This window comes from Procambarus clarkii, chromosome 65 (genome assembly GCF_040958095.1).
Source record: "Procambarus clarkii isolate CNS0578487 chromosome 65, FALCON_Pclarkii_2.0, whole genome shotgun sequence".
In the NCBI taxonomy this organism is placed as follows: Eukaryota; Metazoa; Arthropoda; class Malacostraca; order Decapoda; family Cambaridae; genus Procambarus; species Procambarus clarkii.
The window spans coordinates 9,760,442-9,782,850 of record NC_091214.1 but is presented as its reverse complement, the minus strand read 5'-3'; the positions used below and the strand labels follow the sequence as shown (position 1 = coordinate 9,782,850).

At 51.3% G+C, this 22,409-nt stretch overlaps 1 protein-coding gene across 1 annotated transcript in view; it reads right to left on the bottom strand.

Moving 5' to 3' along the window:
• The window catches only part of LOC123770981 (conserved oligomeric Golgi complex subunit 4), a 333,387-nt gene that overhangs the window by 74,082 nt on the left and 236,896 nt on the right, over window positions 1-22,409 (bottom strand). The window contains exons 13-14 of the mRNA XM_045763150.2: window positions 18,960-19,096; window positions 8,026-8,211 (exon numbers count right to left, since the gene is read on the bottom strand). Of these exons, the coding sequence (XP_045619106.1) occupies window positions 8,026-8,211; window positions 18,960-19,096 (323 nt within the window). The remainder of the gene's footprint in view (window positions 1-8,025; window positions 8,212-18,959; window positions 19,097-22,409) is intronic.

Below are 22,409 nucleotides of genomic sequence, written 5' to 3'. Positions count from 1 at the left end.
AGTACCTGTGAATATTACTCCCAGCTCACACACCACCATAAGAGCAGTATTGACCCCAAGGCACAGCACAACACAGGGAGAATCTGCAGCTGGAGCCACACGACCATGCCACAATCATATCAGCCGAAAACTGGAGGGTGGATTGCCAGTGATGTTGGTCTGGGGCTCGCTCTTCTCCCTCCCAGGAAGGGGGGGAGTTGCGAAGACCCGCGGCACAGCTTGTGTGCCATCGTGCTAGTTTACTCATTTTCATTTGGGGAGTTCTGTCCACTCGTTTGTCTATTTTAGTCGTTTTAACCAGAATGGGGGTTTGTTTTGGGGTGCTTACCTTTCTGGGTGTCTGTCCTGGTCGATGGCAGATAAAGAATGCTCCAAATCACATGTGCATTTCTATAGGCCATTGCTCCTCGTGCCTCTCTGAGGGGGCCCAGGTTCTGGCTCGTGGTCCCCGGTAGGCCTAGAACTCCATTCACACTGACTGATGCCAAAGTCTAATGATATACATATCAGCCTGGATAGCTCCGGAGAGCCAAAGGGGTTCCCCCCAGAAACCAGTGTTGAATGTAATGATATGCCATTTCTGGGTGAGCCCCAGAGGCTTCCTGAAGCTATCAAACTGACATGTGCCATATTAGTTGGTGCCATCAGTTCTTGGAGTTTGAGTGCCTACCAGGAGCCACGAGCCATAAGTAAGGTAACAAAAGCAGTAGGCCGGACACCCGACCACAAAACCTAGCCAATCTCTGAACCGTATGAATAGGAAATTGCCAATATGCGTCCTTGAGGTCCATAGATATCATCCAAATGCCCGGCTTGAGAAGAATCTGGACCTGGGACAAAGTAGTCATCTGAAAGGAGGGGCAAGGAATCAAATGGTTCAGATGAGACAAGCAAAGAATGAACAGCACATCCGCACCATCCCATTTCGGAACTTGAAACAAGGGAGAACCAACTGGTGGGACAAAGTTGTTTCATCCAAGTCAAAGCGAACCCACATCATGATGACTTAACAGAGATAGGGAAGAAGCCTGCCTTGCCAGCCCTAAACCCCTGACCGGAGGAGTCGCCGCCCAACACCACCAAAGAAGGGAAGAGATGACTTAGAAAAGCCCAGGAATCGTGGGACCAGGCATTGGCAAACGGAACCAGCCTCCCCACCATCGCTCAGTCAATGAGGAGCCCTGCGAAAGGGCCGACGCGACCTTTGAGAAGTCAATTTTTGCACAAAGCGACCACCATGCCAACCAGATGAAGAAGTCCCGGAGGACGCACTGGCTCAGAAACTGGCATTAAAGGCCCACCTCGACTACCGAAACCTGAACCCTGGCACGATCACCCTGAAAAGAGTGAAAAAGCACCAACAAATAAAAAAAAGGGCAGCAACTGCTAGAAGCTGCCCAAGACGGAGACAAAAACTGTAAAGTCTGGGCTTAAGGTGAATCCAAAGCGAGAGTGAGGATGGCGTGGTTGGGCCACAAGCAGCCCAACCTGGCATCCTGGACCAGGAGTATGGAAGAAAAACGAGCAGTGCCGAGACAGCACGGAGAGAAGATACACGAACACAAGAAAGAGACAGGGCCGAAAACCAAGAGGAAACACGGAAGAGGACCAACAAGCCCTAGAAAGGACCAGAGGGAAGCCTCACCGAAAGACGACACGGGCGCATGGGGAATGATGACGTCATACACCACCTTATGGACCCCATAGCAGCCAAAGTAAGTACAATTTTGAAATTCCGTTGCTATACCCATATACAGGGAGAGGTTTTTGACACTTTCAGAACTAAAAAAACAGCGTTGAATGTTATGAAACGCCATTTTCTGGGTGAGCCCCGGAGGCTCCCTGGAGCTTATCGGGCTAATGTATGTTATATTAGACCAGGACATTAGCTAAGGAATTCAGACCTACCAGGGACCAACGACAGAACCTGGCCCCTTCAGAGAGGTTTCAGGGAGCAATGGCCCTGGAAAACCCCCTTGTGGTTGGGGTTTTCCTTATCTGCCATCGACCGGGGTTAGGCACCCAGAAAGGTAGGCATAACAAAACAAACCCCACATGGTAAAAAACTAAAACAAAAAAATGAACTGAGAGGTAGAAACTCCCTACAATCCCAAGGAAACAATCAAACAAGCAAACATCACACTTTACTGCCGCACCGATCGTCCGCACAGCCCTCCCCGACCCGAGAGGGGAAGGGAGCGAGCTCCTGACCTGCAGCGCTGGCTGCTAAGCTTCAGTTCGGAAGCTAAGCTTCAACCAATGCGAAAAAACACCGACCGGTGGGAGGGAGGGTTGCCAGGGAGCCTCCGGGGCTCACCCAGAAAATGGCGTTTCATTACATTCAACGCTGGTTGTCTGTGGGGAGCCCCTACGGCTCCCTGGAGCTTCATACCCAAAGAGAAGGGAAAGAGAGGGCTAACCCGGGAGGTTGCCACCACAAACTCTGCAATGCGAAGCCGAGACAACAGGTTCCAACCTGCGACCCAAGGCAACAGGAACGCACAGGAGCAGACGCGCATAAAGAATGGGCGGCCAAGAACCTGTGCGACCCTCAAATCCCTGCGCCCGAAATGAGCCCTAGACGTCGCCAACACAGCAGCAAAAGCTGCAAACGTCTGAACAACACAGGCGTAAAGACAGACCGCAGGTTGGAAGAATGAAAAACTCTGCTGACAACCTGGGAGACCCGAGCCCTGAAAACAGGGAACGAGGGGAACTGGATCAACCACAGCGCATCCCCAGACACGGTATGCAGGCAACGGCAAAAAGCACAAACGGACAACACAGGAGGCACCCCCGGCCAACCCAATCAAGCATCAATAACCCAAGAACCCCTCCGGAAAGCAGCCGTCTCGACCGTCGCCAGGACAGAGAAAGGCTGCACACGTAAAAATCTACCACCAGTACCAAAGAGCAGAAACCTGAACCGAAGGGGCTACCACAAACTGAGAAGATAAGAAGGCACCCTGATCAAGGACCAGGATGGCTAAGGCGACGCATGAACAGGCCGGAGGTAAAACAAAACGCGAGAAAGCGTACGAAATGTCATACCGTCGCCAAGACGAAGCTCGTAGGTGGGACACCGTCAACAAAGCCACCTGAACACCACAGAGATGGTGATACCCGCGTCAAAACAGACGCGAAGAGCCGAGGAAAAGGCCGAACCAGTCACGTACAGGACCGTTTCGACCTGCCGAAAGAGGCAGAGCCGCGGGAAAACGCCCCGGGTTCGGACACCTATCAAGCAGCGTCTGAAAATAAAGCTGGGCCGGCCACCAAGGAACCATTAGGACTGCTCTCGTGGGAATGGGCTGCAACCGAGCCAGAACCCGTAGCAACAGCTGGACCAGGAGAAGAGGAACAGGTACCCCCCACCTTGACCAGTCCTGCCGAAAAGTATCCACCGTGAACGCCTCGCAGGTGGGTAAGGGCGCCACATAAAATGGGCGATGCCTAAACCATGCCAACTTGAAGATGTCCATGGCCAGGAGTCCATACGTCCGACAGAGCCAACAAAACGAGTCCTGCGACAACTGGCCAATCCGCGAACAGAGGAATGAACCGAGACAGCTGTCCGCCAAGACGCAGGACACACCCCGGACATGAACCTCATGGTTAGCCAAACCTCGAGAGTCCAGCAAACGAGCCACTCTAAGGAACCAACCCCACAGGTCAACACCTAAGAGAAACCCTGTGGTTCCGGCAAAGAACTGCCAGAGAACAGTCCGAATGGAGCCGAATGGTAGAGCACCAAGTGACCCAAACCCTCCGAAGCGCAAACCAGACAGCCACAAACTCCCGAACCATGCTGTGAGCCCGACGGACGGACAGACGCCACCATCCCCGGCCGACCTGGTGAGCACTGGTCACAAAGCCCCAGCTGAGAGATGACCCGTCCGTGAACACATCGAGCAAAGGCTCGGGGAGGTGCCAAGGCACAGAACCCCGAAAACCCCAAAGAGGAAGCTGGTGACGCAGCACCAACACAAGATCCCCGGAGGAACGAACCCAACGAATGCAAGAGGCGGAAGGGGAGTCTCCGAAGGAACCAAACAGACGCCGAAGTCAAACCCGACCCCGACCGGCAGATCAGTACGTCGAAGGTCAGACTCCGCACAACTGCTTAAGCAACTGCTGAGCAACCCGGGACCCCCTCAGGTACAGCCGAAGGCGGGATCACAGCTATAGTAACACTTCAGGAGGGAAAGACAATGAGTGGCCCAATAGCCCAAAACAAAGCCCAGGTCCGAACCCGGGACAGAAACAGATGGAATGGCCTGCAGATCACCAGGAAACCAAACCCGGCGATCTGGAAAGAACCACACCTCTGGCGAGCAGACAAACGGACTGACTGGGAGCCCACACCAGCCAGTCGTTGAGGTAGGCCAGACACCGAATCACAAGCAGACTGAGACAGGGCACTAAGATCCGGTAAAGATGCAAAAAATACACCAAGTGCCAATTACAAAATAGGGAAGGCAACAAAAGCAGCAAGTCTGAAGCCCCACCACCAACTGTGCCAGTCCCGGAAAATTGGAGAGGAACGTTCCAGGAAGTGCCTGGAGGTCTAGGGCCACCATCCAGGCACCCGGCCCCAACAGAAGCCGGACAGGAGGCAACAGTCCTCCGAAGAGGGCATAAAATCCAGGGCGCAGACTGAAGAAGTCCAGAAGAACCGCAGATGCGAAAGGCCCATGACTGCAAAGAGCAGACGGGAACCCCAGAAGGATAGGGCATATCGACCACGTCCAACGCACCTACTAAGATGACATGACGAAGCGCAGAGGAAGAAGCCCACCCCGCCAGCTTTGAATCCCCCCAAAGGGGGAGAAGCCGTCCACCGACGCCACCAGAGGCCGGAAGACAACCAAAAGCGCCCACCAACAGCGGGACCATGCGAGAGTCAACAGAGCTAGCTGCTCCCCCAGCGCCCCGTCAACAGAGAAGGGAACAGAACCCCTTCCGAAAGAAAAAGTACACACACACATACACATTATGTATATACACATACATATACAAATACACATACACACAAGGTATGTTACACACACGTGTGTATACACATATGCACACACACACAGCATACACATGTACATGCGTACACACACACATACACTTTAAAAGAAAAGTACAAGTCGCCGACCAGTGGGCAGAGAGCAGCACGCCGGCCAGGCAAAGAAGGCACAAAACTGCATCAAAAGGCCCACCTCGACAACAAAACCTCAAAGTCCCAGCACAATCACAACATGTGCCAAGACCCAAAAAGATCAGTCTGCAAGCCAGGAAGCCCCCAAAACTCCAGAAGGCAGAACCGGGTCACAAAAGGAAACAAAGCTCCCTGAACCCACAAAGGGGGCCCAAGAGGAAGAAACCTCCGGAACAAAACCAAAGAACCCAAAGGAACCCAGAATCGAACCAGGGGGAGCCCAAACCACCACATTTGCCGGCGGAGACCACCACAGAAAGGCAAAGCACAGCCCCTAGACAGAACCCCCAGGAAAACGGTCATAACAGACCGAAAACCGAGGGACAAGGTGTGGGAGCAAGCATAACAGCCAGGGACACTTGAGCCCAAACCCAAGGGCCCAGACCCAAAACAGACAAAAAGGGAAACCCGGTGTAAAATCAACACCCAAACGTTCCCAGAGGAACAGGTAACTGGCAGAAAACACCAGAGAAGCAAAGAAACGACAACAGGAGAATAAAACCCCTGAAAAAAAGTGAAAACTCAGCCAAGAAGCTCGCTCGCACACCCAGGCGCATGTAAACAAACCGCAATGCCGCCCTGGTGGCCATGCCGGGAAACCAGCAGACGAAAATGGCCGCCAGACAGAGAGCTGTGACCGACGCTAAAGATACGAAAACAAAAGTGGGAAGCAAAAGTGGGAAGCGAGCAGACTGGATGGGCGAAAAATTCCGCCCAAAAGCAGAAAACCCAGGCAGGGGGAAATCGCCCCAGAACTGCTAGCAGGCATCCCCCACAGCCCCGGGAATAGCAACAGAGGCCGCGGGGCAGAGCCGTCCTCCAAGCCCTCCGCCCTTAAAGAAAAGCAAGAGTCCATGGGAAAGGTAGCAAGAAAGGGCCGCTGGTAAGACCCAGAAGCCTTGGCAGGAGGAACAGGCTCGAAAACCTCCGTCCCCCAACTCGAACAGGGCAGCCCCCGAAAACCGCCCAAGTCTTGGCCCCAACTAAACCCTGCCCCGACCCCTGCTTGATACCTGCTTGATGGGGTTCTGGGGGTTCTTCTACTCCCCAAGCCCAGCCCGAGGCCAGGCACGACTTGTGAGAGAAACACTTGTGTGCCCCCTGTGAGGGGGCACACAAGTGCACCCCGAAACCCGCAGACGGCCCGGAGCCAGGAACAGAGAGGGAAAGGGGCGAACAGCACCTAACGAAAACGGGGTGGCCTCAGGGCATCTGAGTGGGAAACCAACCTAGCATGTTGCAGCAACCTAACCTAGCTTGCAACACGGATGCAGCCTGTACTCTGAACAGTAATAATATCAGGAGAGTACTGGAGAACAAGCAGAGAATCTCTCGGAAGACTCTGGGTCAAAATGTCAGTGACCCAACAGGCAGCATGACAGAGGTAAAAATGGCGACTGTCACCCGGAGACAAGGGCACAGCATCCAACGATCCCGTACAAGACGGGTTGGAACCCGGAAGACACATTCAATGGTCCCCCGAGCCCAGACAGGGGTTTCCAGGGCCTGTAGGGGTAACAACTACGGGAAGCCCGGGCAAGGTGTTGCTAACCGGATAAGAGACCCAACCATAACAAGAGGGTAGATTATAGCACTGAAACCCCTGAGACGTGTACAATCACGGGGGCCTAGCAGAGGGCCGCCAAACACTACCAGCGGAACTATAGCCACACTAGGAAGACCCCCACCAGGCATGAAAATAAAAACAAAAGAAAAACCCCGCAAAAGTACACTGTCCCCAGAGGCAACAGGAACCGGTCGCCGTGTAGGTGGCAGGCTGTGCAACACCTTGACACCCTACCCAGGACCAAACAAGGGCCCCCAGCCCCAGCTGGCCCCAAGGGCGAGGCAAATGCCGAGCAGCAAGAACCTCTACGGGAATGGTTCTTGAACGCCCCAGGGAAGATAACCCTGTTATGCAAGGGCAGTACTCACAGGGCGCTTAGGGAAGTCAGCCACTAAGAGCATGCAGCCCCGGCACTGATGAGGTACTCCTGGCCACCGTACAACACAACACACAGCAGTGAACGCCACACAAGGCAAACACTGCCTAGGAAACTGAGGCCAGAGAAGTGTCTATCCTGGTTGATATTAGCTTACAAACTGAGGATTGGCAGCCAGCGCGGTAGGTCCGGGGCTCCCCCCTTCCCCTCTCTGGGCAGGGAGTGCTGCGCGGACAATCGGCGCGGCAGTAAAGTGTGATGTTTGCTTGTTTCCTTGGGATTGTAGAGTTTCTACCTCTCTGTTCGTTTTTTTGTTTTATTTTTTTACCATGTGGGGTTTGTTTTGTTATGCCTACCTTTCTGGGTGCCTGACCCCGGTCGATGGCAGATAAGGAAAACCCCAACCACAAGGGGGTTTTCCAGGGCCATTGCTCCCTGAAACCTCTCTGAAGGGGCCAGGTTCTGGCGCTGGTCCCTGGTAGGTCTGAACTCCTTAGCTAATGTTCCGGTCTAATATAACATACATTATCCCGATAAGCTCCAGCTAGCCATAGGGGCTCCCCACAGAAAGAATTTTTTTCCGAGAATTTATTTCTTGCGCACTGGGGGGGGGGGTGTCATATTTATAGGCCGTGCAGTTAAAGGGTTAAATGTAAAGTGCTCATAGGCCATTGGTTCCCTGTGCCTCTCTGAGTGGACCAGGTTCTGGCCGTGGTTCTCGGTAGGCATAAGAACTCCTGTGACTGATGACCTCCAAACTAATATAGCATATATCAGTTCAGATAGCTTCAGGAAGCCAACGGGGCTCCCCACAGAAAATATGTGTAATGTATAATATAGTAAAAAGCTTTCATGCCAATATAAGCCAAAACTTGCCCTATTAAATGATGACTTGAAAACTGCTTTCTCCAGTTGTTCTGCTACTTCAGAAACAAGTACAGAGACCAGTGACTTGTAGTTATCCTCAGTCAGCAGGGGCAAAAATGACCCAAGCAAACCATCTACTTGAACCATTAGGGTCTGGCTGAAGGGGTCATTAGCTTCATAGCACACAAACTCCTCCTACGGATGTAAAACTTTATATTATTCTTAACATATGAACAAAAAGACAGGGAACTTATTTAAACAAAGTAATTCTGATAACTTTAGATTACCTTAAGCTTCAGTATTTAACTTTTAAACTTTTAAGGGGCTAGGAAATTAAATTTTGCACCCTGCTCAAAAGCTTTCAAATTTTTTGTACATAATCTACTAGGCACATGCTCCAACTTTGTCTAAATAATCACCAACGTAACTTGAAAAACAAGAAAATAAAAAATAATGATATAAATAAGTACAGTGGGGCCTTGACTTACGATGGTAATCCATTCCCAGAGACGGATCGTAAGTCGAAGCGATTTTTCCCATAAGAAATAAAGAGAATTGAATTAATCCGTTCCTCACCCTCCAAAATATAAACTTACAAACACACTTTATACTGAATACAATGTTTTTTTTTAACTACAATACAGGACATAAGTTTATCTTACCTTTATGGAGGTCTTTTGATGGTGTATGGAAGATGGTGAGGAGGGAGTAGGAGAGGTGTTACTGTTTGGAAGGGGAGTCCCCTTCCATTATAACATCAGGCAGTGATGACTTCTCTGGGGTACACACTCTCCTACGTTTTGCCTGCTTACCACTAGGACCTGGTTGTGATTCACTGCTTGTTTGTCTCACTGAAAACCTTTCCAGAGATTTTTGTTTTTCCATATGTTTTAATTTTTGTCTGTAGTGAGGCATCACAGTGTCATTAAAAGGTTAAGGCAACGGCCTACTGCACCGTGATTTTGGCGAGTCGTTTCAGCAAAAGTTTGCAATTCTTCCCATGCTGCACACATTTTCTTAATTAATGAGGAAGGGACATTCTGTACTGTCTCCTCCTCCCCTGAAGAAATTTCCTCGGCTGTCTCTTGTTGCTGCTCCTTGTGAAGTTCTTCAGTGGTCAGTTCTTCGCTGTGTTCCTCCACCAGCTCGCAACACACAACACTCAGAACACTGTGAATGCCCATTCTTTTTCTAAATTTCTCAAACCATCTTCTGCTCACCTTAAACTCTTTTGCATTTGCATCACTCGTTACAGGGGTTTTCTTTTAAAGGTCTTCATGCAATTTTCTTGCCTTTTCACAAATGATGGTCTCTGAAACTCTATCTCACGCTAACTCTTTGCTGTGTATCCAAATTAATAATAACTGTTCAACATCCTCAAGTGGTTGTGTTTTATGTTTTGTGATTATTGATACGCCTTTTGCAACTTTAGCACTCATAATGTCCTTTTTCTTAGCAAGTATGGTGGATATCGCTGACTGAGATTTGTTGTACTGCCTAGCTAGTTCAACAACCCGCACACCATCTTCATATTTACGAATGATCTCTTGTTTCTGCTCTATGGTCATCCTTACATGGGTTTTCGTATGTTGAGCCTTACCACTGACTTTCCTGGGACTCATGGACCCCGCAACCCAAAGGAGCAAGATAACCAGCTCCAGCAGGGAAGAAAGATGCACACGTCCCAGAGGCATCCAAGAGGAGAACCAACCCAGGACGTGAACCGCAGGAAAGCAAAAACACCCGTTCCGGAAAGGAACAAAGAAAAACCGGAGCCAGGACCAGAACCCAGCAAACCTGGTTCCAAGAAAAGGAACCAGAAAGGCAGGAGCGGCAGACCAAAAGTCCACAACCCCCCACAGGCAGCGCAACACCGAAGCCTGCAGGAAGTCACACAGAAAATCGCAGGAACTCTGTACCAAAATGGAACATCGAAGAAGTCCAAAAGCAGGGAACTGAACATGGACAGAGGTCCACCTGAGCACCAAACAACAGGATAGGCCAGAAGCACTGACCCAGATATACAAATAGGTGGAGCATGGGAGCAGGAAAAACGGGAATAGGTAAGGAAAACCCTGAATATGGCCCAAGGAGCGGCCGGGAAGTAAGACACACGACCAACCACAAAATGTGGAGAGGAAGGCGTACATACCTGATGGACCTCATGGACAGCAGGGTGCAGTCAGGTACTGAAGTTAGGCAAGGAATGAGTGTCCCGAGAGGGAAAAGACCCAGGTGTCGACAACGAAACGAAAAGCGCCGAAATGCGGGGCAGAGCCCCACAGGACAACGAAACCAAAAGCGCCGAAATGCGGGGCAGAGCCCCACAGGACAACAAAGAACAAAAGACAGGGACAAAAGTCACTGAAGACCCACGCAAAGTGACCAAACACACCACACCAAACACCCCTTTTAGGAGCCATCGACTCAATCCCGCCAAGCAGGGAAGAGTAAACAAGGATGGAGCAGTGAACAAGGGTGGTGGAGTGAGAAGATTATCCCAATAAGATACTTGCTTCAAACGCATTAGCCTAACGAGAGAAGCAAAGCTCTACGGAGGACCAATCATGGAACTCAAACCGTACCAAACTTCCAGTTAATATGCCTGCCAACCTTTAGAGAACGACGAGGTATTACCCGAGCATAGAAGCAGCAGAGTAGCGAATAATAACTAGTCGACCTGCAAGTGTGGTCTAGAACAGACACTTGCGAGAAACCGTACCGACTCCCAGTGCGCTGAACTCGCACCATTGCCCGCCAAAATAACACCCACATACCACTGTATATGCAACAAAACATATGTAGCCTCTGAGTGGTTGTGTTTATTGTCACCAATCTCCACGAAACAACAGAACTGGGACAGAGGCACACGCCACCCTTGCAGCACATCTTGGACACGAAACAATGGGCATAAAAGGGATAAGTGTAGAATCAGGAAAGGCCTGAAGAATGACCGGCACGTTAACAGGTTCGGTGATTCACGGAACCAATTACCTCGTAACGTGCTGGTGGGGCCCCACGATTTGTGCAAACGTGGGTTGGACGTGTATATGAGCGGGAATGGTTGGGAAGAAATAGGAGCTGCCTTATACAGCCCAATAGGCCCTTTGCAGTTCCTCTGGACTTATGGTCGTATGCACAAGGGGACACAGGAGGAAGCCGAGTACCCAAAGGAGCCAAAGACATGAAAAAGAACCCGATCAATGTCAGAGGGGAAAGGAAGCAGAAAGCACTAAGAAGCTATGTGGTGGAGGTAGACTCCACCCACAGGAGCAACCGTAGAGAAGACAGAGCCCAGGAGGCTGAGGAAACTGCACAACTGTCAACTGACAGGAGAGGCGGGGCCCAAGAGCCAGAGCTCAACCCCCGCAAGCACAACTAGGCAAGCTCCCCACCAAGAAGTGAGAACCAGCCCATGGCCGACAGAAGCGCCAGACATGACAACCTCATCTGCAGAGCAGATACACGACCGTGCCACAACACAGGCGAGCAGAGTAACACACCAGGAGCGCGCTAATGGTGTGCCCGAAAGCCAAGCATACTCGAGGCAGTAGGCATGGAATGCACCATTACCTGAATAAAATTCGGAAGTCGAAGGAGAAATACGTCCAGAGACGCGCGCCCCGCAGAAGACAGAGCAGGACAGAGTGGGAGGAAGCAGCACCATGCCGAGCCATCCCACACCCGGGAGCAGAGGAAGAACGAAGTGATACCCCCAGACATAAATCCAGAACACCCTCAGCATCCAGAGGGCCACGACCAGAGGGAGAAAACAAGCAAGAAGCCGTGGAAAAACCACGAGAAACGACGCGAACACATGAGCATACTGTCCATAGACAAAACGCACACCGCGGCCCGAGCACACGAGATACGAACGCACCACCCGCCCACCGGGAGGCGTGGTTCGTACACCAGGCGGACACACATATCGTACACACAACATACAGACACAACGTAAACACACATCGTACAAACACCAGGAAGGTGTGCGTAACGAAGACGAAGAACGCCGAAAATGGAAGGAGAGACGACACAAAAACAAAACAAGGCGAAAATGAAGCAAAAGAAAACAGATGACGGAAGGTAACCAACGAGGCCGACAAAAGACCAGAGGGAAACCTCATCGAAAATCAACAGACGTTCCAATAATACTGGAAGGTACGAAGAGACTCGCGAATCAACGAGAACCACGACAAGCACCCCTGAGCAAGGGACACGCAGGGACAACGATACGAAGTGGTTTAGGCATTGTATGTACAAGGCAATATATAAATCCATCAACGCGTGCTTCACACCTTGTATGAATGTACCTTACCTGAACAAACATTCGATTTATTTATTTATTTATTTTTTTGGAACAGTATCACAACGTAAGAGCGAAAAGGGTAAGGAAAAGGGGGCGAAACACACCCCCAGGAACGACGGGACCGACGAACCCAAAGGAACACGGAACCAAAACCCAGAGAGGGGTATACCCGAAAACAACAGGAATACAGAGAGGGAAGGAACAACCCCACTCTGAGGAACTGCCAGCCCCTCACCAAAGGTACCAGGACCCAAGAGGGGCAAATGGAGCCGAGGCCCCCCAGGCAACCTCTCCCTAACCCCAGGAACCTCGACGGCATGACCCGGGGCCAAGCCACACCCCCAAAGCCCCAGCTTGACAAGGAAAAGCTGGAGCAGCTGTGCAAACACTAAGGAAGGGAGCCCACTGGTCAGACCCATACGGCACGACTGGAGGAACCGACTCGAATGCTTCCGCCGCCACCCCGGAAGAGGAAACCCCCAAGACCGCCCGAGTCTCAACAACCAGGGGTCTGAGCCGGCCGCTGTTATGGTGAAAACTAGCTGTGCAGTACCCCGCGCCCCTACCAGTGACGAAAACTACCACCTACCCAGAGACAACCAGGGCAACAAACCCCCAGCCGACTCCAAGGGCGGCCCAGTACCGAGCAGTAAAGGAGACAGCGGAGGTAGAACCCAAGGTGACTTGTGGAAGGTGGCCCCAAGCCCCAAGGGCAGTACTTACAGGGCACCTAGGGAAGATAGCCCTAGGCGCATGCAGCCCAAGTACCGTGGAATCTTACTCCTGGCTGACATCCCACCGGTAGAGACAGTCCATACACAAGGCACAGAAACTGAAAAAAAACTGGAGCCAGAAGCACTCGACCAGCCAGTAATTCCATCAGCCAAGAACTACCAGTTGGATCGCCGGCGTGGAGGGTCTGGGGATCCCCCTTCCCCCTCCCGGGGAGGGGGGGGGGGTTGCACAGACGGTGTCGCAGCAACGTGATGACATCATGCTAGTTAGATAATTTTGTTTGGGGAGTTCTGTCCACTCGTTCTGCTTTCGGTAGCAATATTTTTACCAGAATAGGGGTTTGTTTTGGGGCGCCTACCTTTCTGGATGCCTGTCCCGGTCGATGGCAGACATAGAATGCTCCCAACCACAAGGGGGTTTCTATAGGCCATTGCTCCTCATGCCTCTCTGAGGGGGCCAGGTTCTGGCTCGTGGTCCCCAGTAGGCAAGAACTCCTAGCACTTTGACTGATGCCAGAAAGTTATACATATCCATTCAACCTGGATAGCTCCGGGGAGCCGACGGGGCTTCCCCCAGAAAAATTTTCAATATGGCATTTGAAATATGCGCCAAAGTTTGACCAAAAAATTTATAACTCCCAACATTTAAGGTTTATGAAAAAACAAAATCTAATACGATTGTAGTACAGACAGCTGTGCCCACAATATATAAAAATGGTGAGAATCGGTCGGAAACTGGATTTTTGATGCCGACTTAAAGTTGAAACTCTAGTGTTGGAGATAATTGAAGTTGAAGTTATCGACAATGAACAAGGAAGTTCTAATTCATTAACTAACTTGTACAGTATGTTTTAATAAACATTGTTTGGCATTCGTACTCAAATATGTGAAAGTTGTAGATCAATATGTGTTGAAATGAAGTCAAGAAAAAATAACCCCTGAAAAAACCAGCGTTAAATGTAATGAAATGCCATTTTCTGGGCGAGTCCCGGAGGCTTCCCGGAGCTATCCATGGCTGATATGGATACCCTAATTATTTTGCATCAGTCGATGTGGGTAGAGTTCTATGTCTTCCGAGGACCACGAGCCAGAACCTGGACCCCTTACAGAGGCACGAGGAGCAATGGCCCATAGAAATGCTCATGTGATTTGGAGTATTCTGTATCTGCCATCGACCAGGACAGGCACCCAGAAAGGAAAGCGCCACAAAATAAACCACTATTCTGGTTAACAACGAAAATCGTCAAACGAGAGGACAGAAATCCCCAAAAGAGAAACGAGCAAACAAACATGACTGCGTAGCTCCCCCCTCCCAGGGAGGGGGAAGGGGGAGCCCCAGACCCCCACACCAGCGATCCTCACCCCAGTTCTGAGGCTGGATATCAAAAACGCAAAAAAACGCTGGCCGGAGGGAGGGAGGGTTGACGGGGAGTCTCCGGGACTCACCCAGTAAATGGCGTTTCATTACATTCAACGCTGGTTTTCTGGGGGAAGCCCCTACGGCTTCCTGGAGCTAGTTCACCAAAGACATCCGAATAATAGGGTAAGTCCCCGGGAGGCGGTCGGTGCTCCATTCCTCAACCTGAAGTCGAGACAACGGGCTGCAACCACCGACCTAAAGCCACACAGGCCCGACTGGGCCCAGGAAAGTTCACAAAGTAGCGTGCAGCCAGGACATTGTTCGACCTCCAAAAACCCCGTGCCCGAATGTCAGCCCAAGACATTGCCAAAGATGGCAGCAAGAGCAGCAAACTTACGAACGTCATGGGCACGGGGATAGACCGCAGGCTGGCTGGATTTAATTACCCTGTGGACGACCTGAGAGACCCGACCCCATGAACAGGGAAGAAGGGAAACCGGATCAACCCAAAGAGCGTCCTCGGACACAAAAGCCGTGGCGTCCAGATAACGGCGAAGGGCCACAACCGGAACACAACAAATGATGAACCCCTGGCCTGACAAACCAAGCATCAACAACCCAAGGACTCCTCCGGAAGGCAGCAGTCTCATTCTTCGCCAGAAAAAAGGGAGACAGCTGTAGACGAACATACCTATGACCACGACCAAAAGAGCAAAAACCTCTGCGCCGAAGAAGAGCATGAAGCTCCGCCACACGACCCCCAGAGGCTAATACCTCTGGCAGGGGCAAACAGCCCCAGAACTCCTAGCAGGCATCCCCCCATAGCCCCAGGAACCTGCAACAGAGGACCCGGGGCAGAGCCATCCTCCACGCCCTCTGCAATTAAAGAAACGGATGAGTCCAGGGGAAAAGCAGCAAGAAAGGGCTTCTGGTAAGACCCAGAAGCCTTGGCAGGAGGAACAGGCTCGAAAACCTCCGTCCTCAACCCGAACGGGGCAGCCCCCGAAAACTGCCCGAGTCTCGGCCCCAACTAAACCCCGCCCCGACCCCGAAACCAGCAGACAGTCCGGAGCCGGGAACAGGGAGGGAAAGGAGCGAACAGCACCTAACAAAATCGGGACGGCCCCGGGGCATCCGAGTGGGAAACTAACCTAGCGTATTGCAGCAACTTAACCTAGCTTGCAACACAGATGCCGCCTGTACTCTGAACAGTAATAATATCAGGAGAGTACTGGAGAACAAGCAGAGAATCTCTCTCGCAAGACTCCGGGTCAAGGTGTCAGTGACCCAACAGGTAGCATGACGGAGGGAAAAGTGGCGACTGTCACCCGGAGACAAGGGCACAGCAACCAACGATCCCATACAAAACAGGTTGGAACCCGGAAGACACATTCAATGGTCCACTGAGCCCAGACAGGGGTTTCCAGGGTGTGTAGGCTGACTGCTACGGGAAGCCCGGGCAAGGTGTTGCTAACCGGTTAAGAAACCCAAAAATAACAAGGGGGTAGAGGACAACACTGAAAACCCCTGCAACGTGTACTATCACAGAGGCCTAGCAGAGGGCCACCAAACACTACCAGTGGAACTATAGCCACACTAGGCAGACCCCCACCAGGCAAATGAAAATAAAAACAAAAGAAACCCCGCAAAAGTACGCCTTCCCCAGAGGCAACAGGAACCGGTCGCCGTGTAGGTGGCAGGTCGCGCAACACCTTGACACCCTAACCAGCACAATACCAATCCCTACCCAAGGCCAAACAAGGGCCCCAAGCCCCAGCTGGCCCCAAGGGCGAGGGAAATGCCGAGCAGCAAGAACCTCTACGGGAATGGTTCCAGAACGCCCCAGGGAAGATAACCCTGTCACGCAGGGGCAGTACTCACAGGGCGCTTAGGGAAGGAAGCCCCTAAGCACATGCAGCCCTGGTACTGATGAGGAACACCTGGCCATTGCACAACACAATACATGGCACAGAACGCCACGAAAGGCAAACACCGCCTAGGAAACTGAGGCCAGAGAAGCGTCTGTCCCAGTTGACATTAGCTTACGAGCTCATGCTAAGCAGCCGGCGCGGTGAGGTCCGGGGCGCCCCTCTCCCCCTCTTGGGGCGGGGAGGGCTGCGCGGATGATCGGTGCGGCAGTAAAGTGTGATGTTTGCTTGTTTCCTTGGGATTGTAGGGAGTTTCTACCTTTCTGTTTGGTTTTCTGTTTTAGTTTGTTAACATGTAGGGTTTGTTTCGTTATGCTTATCTTTCCGGGTGCCTAACCCCGGTCGATGGCAGATAAGGAAAACCCCAACCGCAAGGGGGTTTTCCAGGGCCATTGCTCCCTGAAACCTCTCTGAAGGGCCCAGGTTCTGTCGCTGGTCCCTGGAAGGTCTGAACTCCTTAGCTAATGTCCTGGTCTATATAACATACATTAGCCCGATAAACTTCAGGGAGCCGTGGGGTTCTTCACAGGAAACCTACGTTGAATGTAATGAAATGCCATTTTATGGTTGAGTCCCAGAGGCTCCCTCGGAGCTATCCCGGCTGATAGGGATAGTCCTAACTTTGGCATCAGTCAATGTGGGTGGAGTTCTAGGCCTATCAGGGATCACGACCAGAACCTGGCCCCCTCAGAGAAGCACGAGGAGCAATGGCTAATAGAAATGCACATGTGATTTTGGAGCATTCTATATCTGCCATCAACTGGGACAGGCATCCAGAAAGGTAAGAGTCACAAAACAAACCCCTTATTCTGGTCAAAAACGCAGAAAATAGACAAACGAGTGGACAGAACTCCCCAAATATAAACGAGCAAACAAAAATGAAAGTCACACGAGCCGTGCCGCATGTCTACCCAGATGCCCCAGGGGTAGACTGGGGGATGCCCCAGACCCTGTGCCGGCGATCCACCCTGCAATTCTGAGGTTGGATATGAAGATACGTGAAAACTGGCAACCGGAGGGAGGGAGGGTTGCCGGGGAGCTTCCGAGACTCACACAGAAAATGGCGTTTCATTATATTCAACACTGGTTTTCTAGGGGGAGGGGGAGACCCTACAGCTCCCTAGAGCTACTTCACCAAAGACTAAAAAAGGAGGGGGACCAATGGATGCAGTCGGTGCTCCACATTTCAACTCGAAGGTGAAACAGGCTGCTGTCACCGACCCAAAGCGACACAGGCCTGATTAGGCCCAGGAACGTTAACAAGGTAGCGTGCAGCCAGGACCCTGTTCGACCGCCAAAAACTTCACGCCCGAATGTCAGCCCAGGACATGTTATCAAAGACGGCAATAAGAGTAGCAAACGTACGAACATCATGGACACGGGGATAGACCGCAGGCTGGCTAGACTTAATAACCCTGTGGATGACCTGAGAGACCCGTACCCACGAACAGGAAAAAAGGGAAACCGGATCAACCCAAAGGCGTCCCCGGACACAAAGGCCGTGGCACCCAGATAACGGTGGAGGGCCGCAACCGGAACACAACACATGATGAACCGCTGGCCTGACAAACCAAGCATCAACAACCCAAGAACGCCTCCGGAAAGCAGCAGACTCATTCCTTGCCGGAAAAGACGAGACGGCTGCAAACAAACAAGAAAGAGCTCCGGAAAAACAAACCTGAACCGAAAGGGCCACAACAAACCAAGGGGAAGACAAAACCAAGAACACACCGGCCAAAGACCAGGACTGTGCAGGCGGTGCATGAGCAGGCCAGAGGTAAACAATGCCCGAGACAGCCCGTCTCAGGCTGTCTTTTTGAGCACAAAAAGCACAGAGGCTAACAAACTAGCTAAGCAGTACCCCGCGCCCCAACCAGTGCAAAAACTACCACTTACCCAAAGGCAAACTAGGGAGGAACCTCTCAAAACATTCGGGGCAGTATATCGCCAAGCAGCAAAAGGCCAACAGAGGTAGACCCAAGGTGACTTGTGGAAGGGAACCCCATGCCCCTAAGGCGGCACTTACAGGGCACTGAGGGAAGGTGACTAAGCACATGCAGCCCAAGTACCTGTGAATATTACTTCCAGCTCGCACATAACCGTAGGAGCAGTACTGAAACAGAGAACAGCACAACACAAGAGTTCGGAGCTGGAGCCACAACGACCAAGCCGTGTCCCATCAGCCGAAGAACTGCAGGATGGATCACCGGCGCGAGGGTCTGGGGCTCCCCCCTTCCCCCTCCTGGGGAGGGGGGAAGCTGCGCAAACATGTGGCATGGCTCATGTGACATCATGCTCATTTGCTCCTTTTCATTTGGGAGTTCTGTCCATTCATTTGTGTGTTTTAGTCTTTTTAACCAGAATAGGGGTTTGTTTTGAGGCGCTTACCTCTCTGGGTGCCTGTCCTGGTCGATGGCAGTTATAGAATGCTCCAAAATCCTGTGTGTATTTCTATAGGCCATTGCTCCTCGTGCCTCTCTGAGGGGGCCAGGTTCTGGCTCGTAGTCCCCGGCAGGCCTAGAACGCCATACACACATCAGCCTGGATAGCTCTGGGGAGTCAAAGGTGCTCTTCCCAGAAAAATAAAAACATTATTATACTATATAATAACTTACCTCTTTAATGTCATGAGAGGTGGTATTGAAAGTATCAACCCATGGCTTCACTCGCGGTTTGACTGCTGTGGCTCTCAACTGAGAAATTCCAAACTCTCCAACTATTGCAAGTTTCCCAGTAGTTGATTTTAGATCATCTGATAGACAATAAAAAACAAAGTAATCATCTTTATATATTTAAAATACATAAGAATAGATGGCACCAAGAAAAAATAAAGAAAATATTATCACAGATTCCTTATATATTAAATAACTAGTAGTAGATAAACATGATGAAGTTTTAACTCAAAGGGCAAGAAACAGAACAATTAAAATAACTGGAAATAGTTTCAGGAATTTACATAAAACATGGTAAAAAAATGAAAATTGATAATCCATTTTTTTAAACCCAGCATTGAATCTAATGAAACACCAATTTCTGAAGGAGCTCCAGTGATATCTTTCCAAGATTACTTCATACTTAAGGGTCGCATCAGTTGTGGATAGTTCTGTTTGGCCTGCTGGGTGGGAACCAGATCCAGAAACTGGCTCTCTCACAAAGGAACAAAGAGCAGGTGACAATCTTTCACCTCACCAGAAAAAGCCTCCAGAAAGTTAGCCCAGCTTTACAGGCAACTGAGGGGGTTCACAGAAAGCGAAGTTTAAAAAAACCCAGCATTGTATGTAATGAAATACCATTTTCTGGGCGAGCCCCAGAGACTCCCTGAAGCTATCTAAACTGACATGTACAAGTTTGGGGTCAATCAGTCATGGGAGTACTTTATGCCTACCAGAGACCACGAGCCAGAACCATGTCCACTCAGAGAGGTACAAGGAGCAATGCCTCGTGAGCACTTTACATTTAGAGAATGTCATGTCTGTCATCGACTAGGGAATACCCCCAGAAAGTGAAGTGAAACAATACAAACCCCCAACTAGTGAAAATCTATGAACAGAGTCTGAACAAAGCCAAAGAATTCCTCCAAAAATAAAACAAAATGAGCAAATAGTCATGCAACTAGCATGCCTGATCATTAGTGACCCCCCTCCTCCCCCAACAGGGGGTGGAGCCTGATAAGATTATCATGCAGCTCACCACCCCAGTTTGTAGAATGATGAAAATTGCCAACCGGAGGGAGGAAGGGAGAGTGCCAAGGAGACTCCGGGGCTCACTCAGAAAATGGCGTTTCATTACATTCAACGCTGGTTTTCTGTGGGAAGCCCCATCGGCTCCCTGAAGCTAACTACCCACAAATAAGTAAAAACAGGGACTTACCAGAGAGGCGGCAGCACCACAGGTCTCAAGACAAAGATGAGACAACAGGCTGTGACAGATGTCCCACAGCAACACAAAGCCGGAGAGTGCCCGGAACGTTGATAAGATATCTGCAGCCAGGATCCTGTTCGACTTCCAAAACCCGAACAGACACCGACGAAACATGACAAGGGGAAAGGAAATGGCAGAAAGACCGCCAGGAGACTTCATAATGTCACAGAGAAAGAGCACAGGTGGGACACCATCAATGAAGTCACCTGATCACCATACAAATGGTGATACATCCGCGTAAGGAAAACATGACGCGAAGAGTGGATGAGTAAGCCGAATCAGTGAGGTACTTCACCAGCACAACCTGCTGAAAGAGGCGGAGCCGCGGAAAAACTCTCAGGTTCCGACACCGAGCAAGCCAAACAATGGGCAGAGTTTCTTTCACTCTATGCTCCTGTTACCTAGCAGTAAAATAGGTACCTGGGTGTTAGTCAGCTGTCACGGGCTGCTTCCTGGGGGTGAAAGCCTGGTCGAGGACCGGGCCGCGGGGACACTAATAAGCCCCGAAATCATCTCAAGATAACCATCTCAAGATAAGAAGCAGTGCTTGAAACCAAGGCTGGGCCGGCCACCATGGGGCCAGGAGAAGCACTCTTCCCTGAAAGGATTCGAGCTGAGCATGAACCCAGAGCAACAGCTGGGCCAGGAAATAAAAGTACGGGAACCACCACCTCGACCAATCCTGCCAAAGGGCATCCACCACAAGAGCCTTGCAGTCACCCCTGAGCCCTGGAAGAATTGGGACATTCCAATATGTGTCCTTGAGGTCCAGGGACACTATCCAAGTGCCCCGCCTCCAACAGAAACTGGACCTGGGACAGAGTGGTCATCCGAAACCCAGGGGTTCAGAGGGGACAAGTCCAGAATGAACTGCAGGTCCGCACACTCCCGTTTCGGAACTGGAAACAGGTGGGAAACCCACCTGAGGGAGGTCGTCGTTTTGACCACGCCCAAGTGCACCCACTCCAAGACAACCTGACAAAGCGCTGGAGAAAAGGCCTGCCCTGCCAGCCCTGAAACCCCCGAAGGAGGAGGAGCCACCCAAAGCCACCGCAGGCTGTGAGAAACGACCCGAAAAGCCCATGAACCATGAGACCAGGAATAAGCGAACAGAACAAGCCTCTCCCCTATCGCCCCATCAATGGGGCAAACCGCGAAAGGGATGATGCCCCTTACAAGAACCCGACCTGCGCACAGAGCGAACACCGTGGCGACCAGGTGCAGCTGGGACCAAAGGCTGCACTGGCTTCAAGACCAGTACCTGTGGCCCACCTTGACGAGCGGAACCGCAGGCCCTGGCATGATCCCTCTGGGACTGGCCCCAAGCGCCTACACATCCGCAGCAAGCCAATCGGAAGACACCTCAAGGAGGAAAATGAAATGCAGGACCAAAGTCAATGAACCCAGAGCGTGCAAGTCTTCAGTCACCAGTGCAGCCAACAAGGAAGGAACTTGCATGTGAATCTGAACCGCGCCAACATCCCTCAGAAGGGACGGAGCGAAAAGGTACTCATTATGGTATGCAAAGTCGTTCCCCCTGGTAAACCTGGACCACAGTCAACACCTTGTGTCACTCAAGCGTGCGGGTATGACAGAAGGTGTCCCAAGTCTCCAACGAGAACACAGGGCAGTCCGCAAGCACGGACGACTCTGGAACCTCATAACGAACCCAGTATGGAGACTACCTGAAGGAAGACGGTTCCATTATAGAACCATGCTCCGGCTGGAGTAGGAGGTAAGCCTCAACGGCTAACCTGCACCTCTGTAGGAGAGACTCGGGAAGTTGAAAACCTCCAGAGAAATGGAACCGAAGGACCCGCAGAGATACGGAACCGAACCCGGGGAGGAGCCGAACCCAAATCCAACTCGTACACAGAGGAGAAGGGAGGGGGGGAAGGAAAACCCCACTCCTTGTAACAGAAAGTCCCACTCGGAGGGGGGTCGGAAAACCCAGGCGGGGACCAACAGGGCTGAAGGCTCCCAAGTCAGCTCCTCCCCAACCCCAGGAGAGAGTCATCTTCCAAAGCCTTGGCCTCACAAGAAAAGGCCGGGATGGCCGAAGGAGCAGGAAGAGAGTTTGCCCACAGGTCAAACAACAGAGCTATGGTTGGAGTAACAGACTCGAATGCCTTTGTCGCCGCCCC